This window comes from Rana temporaria, chromosome 5, assembly GCF_905171775.1.
Source record: "Rana temporaria chromosome 5, aRanTem1.1, whole genome shotgun sequence".
In the NCBI taxonomy this organism is placed as follows: domain Eukaryota; kingdom Metazoa; phylum Chordata; class Amphibia; order Anura; family Ranidae; genus Rana; species Rana temporaria.
The window spans coordinates 334,213,048-334,225,436 of NC_053493.1; the positions used below are offsets into that span (position 1 = coordinate 334,213,048).

The 12,389-nt window shown below is 43.1% G+C and overlaps 1 protein-coding gene across 1 annotated transcript in view; it reads right to left on the minus strand.

Annotated features, from left to right (window-relative positions):
- Positions 1-12,389, minus strand: part of CPA6 (carboxypeptidase A6) — a 151,105-nt gene that overhangs the window by 53,934 nt on the left and 84,782 nt on the right. Inside the window, exon 3 of the mRNA XM_040354368.1 lies at positions 4,150-4,274. Coding sequence (XP_040210302.1) covers positions 4,150-4,274 — 125 coding nt within the window. The remainder of the gene's footprint in view (positions 1-4,149; positions 4,275-12,389) is intronic.

Below are 12,389 nucleotides of genomic sequence, written 5' to 3' on the forward strand. Positions count from 1 at the left end.
GAGTGTAACCAGATACCAGCCAACAAAGAAGAAATACCTACACCAGAAGTTGCCTTCTACCACCCTCATCTAAGGTCAATAGCCAGTGAAATCCCACCACTTGACAAAGATGCTAAAATCCTTCTTCTGCTGGGAAGAGATATTCTAAGGATCCACAAGGTACACAGGCAGGTCAGCGGACCTCCAGAGGCCCCATTCGCCCAGTACCTGGACTTAGGCTGGGTCATCATAGGCAACGTCTGTATAGGCAAAATGAAAAGGCCTACTAACATTTCTTCATTCAAGACAAATGTATTGCCAAATGGTCGTAATACTCACTTTGAGCCATGCCCACATCACTACTGGGTAAAGGAGAAGGTAACTAGCTGCAAGTTGCGACATTGCAACACAAACCTTTCCCGCACCTACGATGACAGCTTTGGTTCTACAGTTTTCAATGTAAGCAGTGAAGACGACAAGTTGGCTCCTTCGGCAGAAGACAAAGAATTCCTTAAAGTAATGGACAATGAGTTCTTTCAGGAAGATTCCAATAGCTGGGTAGCACCCCTACCCTTTCGCCTCCCGAGAGAGAAGCTACCAAACAATCTACATCAAGCAGTCAAAAGATTCTCCTCCTTAAAGCGTACCTTAAGCAGGAAGCCAGAGATGGAAAGACATTTTGTGGACTTCATACAGAATATCTTTGACAGGGGTCATGCCGAACCCGCACCCCCATTGAAAGAAGGAGAAGAATGCTGGTACCTCCCTTCCTTCGGTGTGTATCACCCACGAAAGCCAGACCAAATCAGAGTTGTCTTTGACTCCAGTGCCCAACACGAAGGCTTCTCACTTAACGACATGCTCCTCACAGGGCCCAACTTGAACAACAACCTCATTGGAGTCCTAATTCGCTTTCGTCAAGAACCTGTAGCGGTGATGGCCGACATTCAACAAATGTTCCACTGCTTCATCGTCAAGGAAGATAACAGGAATTACCTCAGGTTTCTATGGCACAAGGACAACGACATCAACAAAGAGGTAATTGATTACCGAATGAGGGTGCATGTCTTTGGGAACAGCCCTTCCCCAGCTGTAGCAATCTATGGACTAAAAAAGACAGCTCAGCTTGGAGAAGCTGAGTATGGATCCGATGCTCGTCAATTTGTTGAAAGGAACTTTTACGTAGACGACGGGCTCAAATCCTTTCCTACTGCTAAAGAAGCAATTAATCTTCTTACCAGAACAAAGGAGATGCTAGCTGTAGCAAACATGAGACTTCACAAAATTATATCTAACAGCCAAGAGCTAATGAATGCATTTCACCCTGAGGACTATGCTGCCAGTGTGAAAGACCTTGACCTTGGGTCAGACACACCCCCTATACAGAGAAGTCTAGGTCTGCTGTGGAACATCAAGGCAGACACATTCACCTTCCAGGTGTCAACCTGTGACAAACCCTTCACCAAGAGAGGAGTCTTGTCCGTAGTGAACAGCATCTACGACCCACTGGGATTTATAGCCCCAGTCACCATCCAAGGTAAGCTGTTATTAAGACAGCTTACTACTGATAACATAGATTGGGACACTCCGTTACCTATTGAGAAACAACAAAGATGGGAGAAATGGAGAGGTTCTCTGAAGACATTAGAACAGCTCCAAATTCCACGTTGCTATGCCCCAGTCTCCATCTCAGCCGCTGTCCAGAGGGAAATCCATATTTTCTCAGATGCATCAGTTGAAGCTATAGCTGCAGTGGCCTATTTGAAGACCTCAGGAGTTAATGGAGACATACACTGCAACTTTGTTCTAGGCAAGAAAAAGCCTAACCTCAAAGTAGGAGACCTTGTTCTTCTGAAAGATAGAGAAGTCTGTCGCAATGAGTGGCCTATGGGTCTTGTAACAAGCGTAATGCCCAGCGATGACGGAAAGGTTTGAAAGGCTGAAATTAAGATAACTAAAGGAGGTTCTGCTCGGACTTTCTCACGACCAATCACGGAATTGGTGCTTCTTCTCCCAAGTGAGTGACTTAGGCAGGAGTACCGGCTATACCTGCTATGGCGGGGAGAATATCACTATCACTATTGACTGTGCTACTGTTGAAGTCCCACGATTATAAACGATAGACTGCAGGACTCAAGCCATCTGTTTTTTGAACGTCATGTTTCATTGTTCATTTACTGCATACCTTCTTGTGTTTGCGGGTATCTCGTATCTATGGTTTACACAAGTTTTACCTTTAACGTTTCTTCCCCTACAGGTTCAAGTTGGACTTATCTTTATATATGTAATAGACTTTGAAATCTAAAGATTTCAGGCGGGGAGTGTCATGTTACATGATATTATTTTTATTATGTACTGTCGCTTTAATGCCTATCTAGTTTGTCTCTTGTGGCATTCCTTAGTTTGCATGCTGCTCAGTCTCCTCCCCCTCTTTGCTGTATCAGTCATTTTAATGCTGTAATTCATCTGACCTGTGTCTATTCTCTATACCTGCATGGAAGAATCGTTCTTTTACCTGTTGTAACTTGCATTCTACGGATCATACGACGAATAAACATCGCCAGATCTTCTTTCATGTGAGTTGTGACTGAGTAAGCTATCTGGAAAGGTGATTTGGGATGGATAATCTCTTCAGGGCAATGAGCTCCATGTGCTACTGAAAACCACATTCATAGCCTTTGTAGCCGATTCAGAATAGGGTCACACACCCTGCTACTGAGCTAACCCCTTACAATATATATATATATATACACACGTTTAATGTGATGTATATTGGTATTAGTATTCACAGGGAGAGCGCCCTTTTTTTACATATATGCATGATTTAAAAGCACCACACCTTTGAAGGAGCAGTATCCCCACGTTTATATTTAACATATATTAGATATTTGGTTGTCACAACTTGTTACACAGTTACTAATTTATAAAATTTGTTGATGCACTAGACCCATTAGTGTGGGTATATGTGTGTATATATATATATACACATATATATTTTTCAGTTGTCTTAATAGTTGTTTACTTTTTCTAAAACTAATGAAAATCTTAAATATAAAAAAAAAAGTACTGCAATGGCATACAGTAGGCACCCATCTCTCAGAGAGAGAGGCAGAAAGTGGCACTGACGTCACATCATCACATCAGTGCTGCTTCCACATTGGCAAACAGCTAAATAGACAGTTGAAGTACAAACTGAATATGTAAACTGTTTTACCCACCAAAGAATTTGTGTGTTTTATGCCTTGTACACATGGTCAGACTTTTAATTGTGCAAAAGTCCGCCGTGAGTCCATCGGAAGTACAACGGAAAGAAGGAGAAGAGGTTCTCTATCTAAGGTTCGTTGGACTTCCGAGAAAAAAAGTCCGATGGAGGCTACACAAGGCCGGACTTTCCGAGGGAAAAAAAGCCTGTCAGACTTTTTTTCTCGGAAAGTCCGGCCGTGTGTACGAGGCATTAGGAACCTTGCCAAATAGCACAGCCTGTACCTGGACCTCTCTGAAATTTACACTGCAGCTTAGCAATACAGGCTGTTAAACTGCCCACACCAGCCTGTGATTGGATAACATAGGAGCAGCAGCATGATGAGGATGTCATCCCTGTGGCCTTTCCTCCAACAAGTACTGTATGTAGAAAACAAACACAGATCAAGGTGAGTGTTTTATAACAATCTCTACTGCCAGCATCTGGATCCTGACTTGGCTTGTTGTAATCCAATATATCAATAAAAAAGAAGAAAAGTATTCGCGCACTGTGGGCTATAGCTAAACATTTTCATTTGAGGATGGCAACAGGGACACAGCTTTTCATTCTCACCATGTGAACAGTGTATTCAGAGGCAGAGGAAGAAGAAGAAGAAGAAGAAGAAGAAAAAAAAAAAAAAAAACACCAGGCAGCCCTAACAGCCACAATAAAAAAGTCCAGTGTGCGTGAGGCCTTAGTCATTTTAATAAATGCATAACGGAATCAAATATTTTATAATATCTACATACAGTTCATTTTTTTAATATGTAGAAATGCCTTAAAAGTTATATTAAAAGCAGAGGGAAACCAAAATTACTATGGAAACATAACATTTGTCCTTGACTGTATGCACATCATTGTAGACTGTTGTAATGACTATATCAGTGGGGTAAATCGGAGGAAGTAAAATTGCTTTTAAAATTCCTTACTTGTATTCCATGTTGGCTTGTTGTAAGAAGGTAAGCAGGGCCTCAGAGCTCACGTTGGAAGCATGGACATCCGTTATTGTGTCTTTCCAGATGTTACTGATGCTGCTGGGTTGCCAGAGATCCACCTACAGTGCAGGAACTAACCTGTAAACCATGCATGTAATGTACACAAGGACTAATACTGATTGACATTTCTGCTATGAATTTTAATCAACATTTTATTTGTATCTAACTTCAATTGTAATTGTCACGCAAATTGTAATTTACAATGCACATTCATATTACACATACAGTAAAACCTTGGTTTGCGAGCATAATTCGTTCCGGAAGCATGCTTGTAATCCAAAGCACTTGTATATCAAAGCAAATTTCCCCATAAGAACTAATAGAAACTCAAATGATTCGTTCCACAACCATTAATTCATAAGTCCTCCAGGTTATAGGCCATATAAAAAGATTATAGCAATGTGAAGGGTTGTGTAACCATAAAATGTTTATCCACAAATGGAAGCCTCCACAAGGGAATTAGAAGCAAAATCAAGCAGGAGCTAAAGAGTATAAGAGAAGCGACTGTAAGGCCCCTTTCACACTGAGGAGTATTTCAGGCGTTTTAGCGCTAAAAATAGCGCATAAATAACGCTTGAAATACTCCTGCCCCAGTATTCTCAATGTGAAAGCCCGAAGGCTTTCACACTGAGGCGATGCACTGGCGGGAGAAAAATAAATCTCCTGCAAGCAGCATCTTTGGAGCGGTGAGAGGAACGGTGTGTATACCGCTCCTTCCCATTGAAAAAAATGGGACACCGCGGTAATACTGCCCGCAATGCGCCTATGCAGAGGTTCCTCATCAGTCGGCTTCCTCCAATTGGACGGACAGCCCAGCCAGGACCATCTGGTAAATTAGGGACCCAGTCGACTCACTGGATCCACCAGATAGATGGATGTGCTCCAGACCAACCTGGTCACGGAGCCAGGAACACTGCGACACACACAAACACCCCGGCCTGGAGGGCCACAGACGGGGGTGGTGGGACTACTGCCCACCACCCCCTCAAGGGCGGGAACACAGCGACGACGAACCAATGGCATCTGCTCTTAAATATCCCTCCCCAGCATGCACAGCGAGGCGACCAACCCTCCTGATAGGCTGCTGGGAGGAGATATTCAACTGCACTTGACTCCACTGCTGCCACATGTCTGCCTGGTGCGGAACTCACTCCCCAGACAACGACAGTATGCACAAACAGTACAGCCAAAGCTGGAGCAGAGGCCCTCAATTTAACCAAATAAACAGGTTCAGAGCCAACTACCTCTCTGAACTCCCTCTAAATTTACAATAGCACTGGTTCTGAAAATAGCCAATGCGCTACATTTGCAAAGAAAGTTGATCTGGAGTCATGCAATGCGGACTTGCTGCAATTGTGCAACAAACTTGCGAAGCCTGGCAAGTCTAGCAATAGCTTAGCAAGTAATTTTCAAGTTTGCAGCTCAATTGCTTGCTACCTGGGATGATATCCTTATTCTTCTTCTTCAAAAAATCCATACACATTTTTTTTTTTTTTTTAAAAGTGTATTTTGTGCGTGTACTCGAGAGAGGAGCCGGACTGCAGGAGTTGGGAGTAGGCAGGCCTCCCCCAGAGGCATTCTGCCACCTTTCTCCATGCCCCGGGTGGCAATGGTGGGTGTGTAAGGGGGTCCTCCCACACAGCCCGCCCTACCTGCTCCGCTTTGAAGCCCAACGGGGCAGAGGGACTCCCTATAGGGGAGTGAGAGGATCTAGCCCGCTCAACCAGCCCCGTTAGTCCTTCGCCTCTCTTTTTAGAGACCGCGTGGTCAATGTGCGTGTGTTAACCCAATTTCGAGTGCGTGTAAGTGTGGTGGTTTTTGTGGGAGGGGGATGGGCGTACTAAGCGCAGGCTTACCTCGCATAGCACACCCACCGGGAGCCGGGCTGAGACCACCAAACTCAATTCACATGAAGCTGAGACCGGGATCCGAACCCCTGGCTGCAGAGGTGAATGGCTTGTCAGCGCAGTGCCAATCGCGTTGAGCCACCGCAGCTCCCACATTTTTTATTTAATGGCCCTGTAATCTATTTTTAATGAAATTGTTTCTCACTGTCTTTCTCCTCTGTAAGCCCCTGAACCTCTCCTCTTCTTATCAGCATTTCCATATGTTTGGAGAAAGCAGTGCATGTTGATTGTATTCCTATGCACTGCAGTAGTGAACAAGAGAGGGTGGCTATGGTCCTACATATAGTGCCACCAGGGCCAGTGCTAGACTATTTTGCACCCTAGGCAAGGTGTGCTATTTACAAACCCCCCTAACAAAAAAAAATTATTTCACATTTTTTTTAACATTGTAGAAAATTTTAGAAAATATATATTTTTTACCTTTATGCATGAAGGTAAAAAGCCTTCTGTTTGCAGCAATGCCCCCAGCCCCCTAAAACTTTCCTGAGCTCCATCTTGATCCAGCGATGTGCACAAGAGAATCGGCTCTCCCGGCCGGGTCTCTCCATCCTCATTGGCTGAGACAGCAGGGGTTGCCAGTGTCTCCCACTTATGTCAATAACAGACAGTGAGCCAATGAGGAGAGAGCAGAGGTGGGGGTGGGGCTGAGATGTGCTCTGTGGGTGAATGGAGAAACAGAGCAGTGGCTTGGGAGCGAGTCTGCTTGCTAGACTTTTGATGGGGGCACTGGGCAGGAGGGAGTGGGATGGAGCACCAAGGGGGACCCGAGGAAAGGAGGATCTGGGCTGCTCTGTGCAAAACCACAGAGCTGGTAAGTATGTGCTTCTACTATTGAGGCTCTCAAAATGTAGCGTTAAGACTGCAGATAATACTGGGGTGCTGTGAAGTGGCTCTGCATCTTACACATGTATGTGCAAATGTGTGCATACTAAATTCCTGTTTTTAACACATGCTGTTAGACAGGATAATTTGGTTGGTTGCAGGCTGGTCGGTAAGTTGAGCTGGGAATTTTCTTTAGTTTTGTTTGACATGTGTCGCCCTTCCATGTGATCCTTGCTACAAGGGCCAGTTATAGGTGGGGGTCGGTGGCCATTTGTTTGTGCTCTTGGAATACTGGTGAGGGGACGCACTGGACATCTTTTATGTCATTTGCCCTCCAGGCTTACCTGCCCTCTGCCATCATCGGTGGCAGAGGGGCATCTGTCCATTATAATGCATGTGCTTCCACTGTGGAGGCTCTCAAAATTTTGAGTTAGGACTGCAGATAATATTAGAGATAATATATAAAAAGAGTGCCGTGAAGTGGCTCTGCAGCTTACGCATGTATTTGCAAATGTGTGCATACTAAACCCCTGTTTTTATTGCATACTGTTGTGATGGATTAGGGTAAAATTCCTATTTTTTATGAGTTAAGCTAATTCTTTTTATTATTAGAATCACTAAAATGTTTTCTCTTTCCTATATTCTTTATACTGTTTATTTGTTTTTATACGCATTATGCATATGTATGTATGGGTATGTGTTGCAATGCAGATATTATGTTTTAAAGAAAGTTATGAACCCAGCATTGAAAATATGAAACAGATATTATGTTGTAAAAGTTACCATTTGAAATGGAGATACATTATTATCAAGAGCAGATGCTGTCATCCTCCATTTTCCCCTCATGTTACAAATGTGTTCAACCTCCCTTCCCTCTACTGTATTCTTAAGTGGACTTCAACCTTCCCTCCCCCTTCCTGTCTTCAGCCCACCAAAGGGATTTGGTGTCCCGTGAAAACCAGAACCGTTTCCAAATAAGGCTCTGCCCCTGAAACCTTGGGCTCAAGATCCCTGTATATGAACTTTGCACAATGAAGATGACATGTGCTTTGGAAATGTGAGCCCGTGCCAAGAACAGATGTTACAGGGTGAGAGGGTAACTGGGAGTAAAATGTGTAAGTTAACCAATCTGAATGCATATGTTTGTGATGTCATTTTTCCAATAAAAAGAACTGGGCAAGCCCAGTCACTTCCTGTTGGGCTGAGAAGCTGGAAGAGGTGAGATGTGAATCGTTTTGTCTGGTCCACATATTTCACCTTATAATTTGGACCAAGCGGCAGAATGGGTTTAATCCTGAAATTGTGTCAGGAAATCAATCTTTGACACTGTTAGACAAGATAATTTGATTGGTTGCAGGCTGGTCGGTAAGTCTAGCTGGGAATTTTGTTTGACATGCTTCGCCCTTCCATGTGCTCCTTGCTGCAAAGGCCAGTTAAAGGTGGGGACAGTGGCCATTTGCTTGCACAGAACAGGTAAGTATAACATGTTTCTTATTTAAAATAAACAAAGCTTTATTATCACTCTAAGAATACATACGTGAATAGAATTTTCTTTTTTAAACCAGAGTTTAGTGTCACTTTAAACATTTTGTTTTGTATGTATACCCCATGTAAGGAAAACATTTGTTCATTCTTCAAAAAAAATAAAAATGACGGATAAGAAAACCCAAAGCATTTTTCTTGTGGGATTGCTATATGTTCTGGCGAGCTGTGCTATTTGACATTGATCTTCCACAATACATACATATAAAGGGGGTTGAGAAATGAATGGCATAGTTGGAGGTTGCAGTGTGTTTTGCCTCCTATGTGCCTCATTTTGCTTGTGACCTCTTCCAACCCCGTTCTCCTACACCACCAAGCAGAAACAAGCCTTTCAAGCTCCGAGGTGACAGTGTGAGTATCCCGCTTACACCGACCCAAGTTTTGACCCTGACAACACAAGTAAAGATGTAAAATTATGCAGTAATAATGAGAACATTCTGGAAACATGCTGTTATCTTAGAATCAAGTGCTGACAGTTTTTCCTCAACACTTTTCATTCACTTCCAGTTGAAGACATATCCATTGTTGTAATTAATGAATTCAGCTGCTTAGTACATTTACAAGGATGCTCTAATTATACCTTTTGCCTTCACTGTTTGATATCGTTATGCCCAGCACAATTAGTACATGCTTTAAACTGTGAAACAAATCGCATTGCTTCTGCTGGTATAGTCAGAGGTGATCATTGTTCTAATAATCAAGGTTTGATCATTAGTCATGCATGCTCTGTGATAATCAAAGTGGTGTTGCAGGCCTCATGCTTGCTGAGCACCTTATTATTGCGGTTTCCGTTAAAAGTGTGACTTAATATAGGTGAAGCACCTGCATAAAAGTATTCAAACGGAACCTTTTATGTCTATTTATTATTTCATATATCATAAATGTAACTACACCTATAGCAAAGGCTGCAACGGGTGCATAGGTAGGGTTGGCATGTATTGGCAGATGGATGCAGCATAATATGTACTGTATAGAGTAATAGCTTTTAGCACCAGACTTGGAAAGCTGCTATGTTTAGATTCAAGACTATGAGGGTGCTACTTCTGGCGCCCAGCAAAAGGGGATAGTAATTTAGGGCCAGATCCACAGCCAGCGGGCTTAACTTAAATGTTCCTATTTAAGTTACACTGCTGCAAAATTTCTACCTAAGTGCCCGATCCACAAAGCACTTACCTAGAAATTTGCAGCTGTGTAACTTAAATCCGTCCGGCGCAAGGCGTGCCCAATCTAATAGGGCGAGTCCCATTTAAATTAGGCGCGCTCCCGACGATATTTTCCCGACGTGCTTTGTGCGGATTTATGTTGCGCCGAGTTTTGAGAATCGCAACGGGTGTAAAAGAAAAAAAAAAGAGTTGCGGCGGGAAAAAAAAAATGTAAAAAAAATTTGACAGCGACGCGGGAAAGAAGGGTATACTTTTACAAGGTGTACTAAGTTTACACTTTGTAAAAGCAGCCCTAATTTTGCGACGGCAAACTAACACTTACGGAAAAAAAACTAAGGGAAAAAGCTTTGTGGATCTCCGTAAGTGCTAATTTGCATACCCGACGCCGAATTTCGACGAGAAATGCCCCCAGCGGCGGCCGAGGTACTGCATCCTAAGATCCGACAGTGTAAAACTATTACACCTGCCGGATCTTAGGAATATCTATGCGTAACTGATTCTATGAATCAGCCACATAGATAGAAACAGGGATACGACGGCGTATCAGTAGATACGCCTGCGTATCCCTTTTGTGGATCTGGCCCCTAGTGTAGAAATCCTACCTCCCTCCGGTATGGCAGCCTGAGGATGATAAAGTAACCAGGCCCATACTATGAAGGTGTCCCCAAAGCTGAATTTCTGCAATACCGACCACAAGTAGCTTCATTCCATACCGTTGAACGCTTTATTATTGTCTAGAGCAGCCTTTCTGAACCATTTTACCCCAGGGGAACCCTTAAAATAATGTTCAGGTCTCATGGAACCCCTGGTAAAACCCATTCATTGGGGGTCAGTGGGAACAATGCCCCTTGCTTTGGTGGCCAGTGAGAAGAATTCCCTTTTTTACAGTGGTGGTAAGAATGGCCCCCTTACAGAGAGCTATAAAGATCATTGGTGTCATACCACTGGCTCCTCCATTTTCATGTTAGCCTATGTGTCCATGCACACATTCAGAGGCGTTTGGAGGCATAAGCGTTTAGGGGCAGTAGAAAAAAACAGCAGCCTGTAAATTCAGGAGCAGAGGCTGTTGACTTGTAAAAATGAAAAACGGCTAAACGTGGCTAAAGGCTTTAACAAGCCTTTAGCCACGTTTGCCGTTTTAGGCGTTTTTACATTATATATTTTTACTGTAAAAACGCCAAAAAACATGAACAATGAAAAACATGCATAAACGCCCATAAACCCTATTCAAAAAACGTGGCTGCTTTTTCCTTGCAGCAGCGCTGGCATTTTTTAAACGTCCGGTGTGCATGAAGCCGAAATGTTAATATGCAGGTATATTATGTGCGTTTAGGAATGCATCCAGCTCTTTTCTTGAGGGAGTCTTTAACATTTCCACAACTTATAAAGTGAAGAAGACTTTAAACAAGCTGGAACGAGCTCTTAAAAGTGCTGCAGCAACCACCAGCTGGGAACTAAAGCATGTAATATTCACCTGCACACCACGGATCTTCAGAATAAGTTCAAACTTTTTTTATTGAAGAAAAATCACACCACAAACCGAGAAGTGCAAAGTTTTGGAGCCGCGCAGGGCCCCTTTATCACATGCCTGATGAAGGGGCCCTGCACCTCTCTGAAACGTTGCACTTCTGTGTTTGTAATATGATCTTTCTTCAATAAAAAATATTAAAACTTCTTCTGAAGATCCGTGGTGTGCATCATACATTAAAGTTGGACTCTGGAAAAGTAAAAATCAGTCTGCCCATACTGCAAGGGTTAACTGCTTGATCATGTCCAGGGGGATCGGGGAAAGCAGTTTTACATACCTGCTCCTACAATGCTCGTAGGCCTCTTCTGCCCTACATTCTGGTGATCTAAGGTCATCTGGCATCATCTAGCTGGAAGCTGGGACCATAGCCCTTCACCAGAGGTGGGAAAACCAAGGAACATTCCACTGCCAGAGTGGAGGGCATTGCCAGGGAAGCAGAAGATCCGGTAAATAAAAGTACTTTAACGTACCCCCAGACTAAACGAGAAGTTAACTCTTATGCCGCGTACACACGATCGGACATTCCGACAAGAAAACCGTGATTTTTTTTTTCCGATGCAATGTTGGCTCAAACTTGTCTTGCATACACACGGTCACACAAATGTTGTCGCAAATTCCGAACATCAAGAACGACGAGCCGGGAAAAATGAAGTTCAATAGGCAGTGCGGCTCTTCTGCTTGATTCCGAGCATGTAAGTGGGATTTTTGGCTACACATGATCGGAATTTCCGACAAGAACGTTTGTTGTCGGAAAAATTGAGAACCAGCTCTCAAACATTTGTTGTCGGAAATTCCAACAGCAAATGTCCGATGAAGCATACACACGGTCGGATTTTCAGACAACAAGCTCACATCGAACATTTTTTGACCATGTGTACGCGGCATAACAGTGTGGATGCAACCCCCACTGCATGGGAGATTTTTTTTCCTGTGTTCAGTTTTAAGAGCTTATTAGAATACAGGTTCAGAAAAAAAACTTCCACATATTTGTGAGTACAGACTGTTTTACACAGCACAAATGCAGGTCAACATTCAAATAAACACAGTTTATATAAAATACTGTATGTAATCTAATTCTATCCACAGTACAAAGACATAGGACAAAGAACAGAAAACGTCACAGCCAGATGCAAGACCTTAATGGAAGCACCATGGCTGCAGGCAGTGTATCAAAATATTATTTGCACTAAAATTGAACACAGTGCTTTAGGC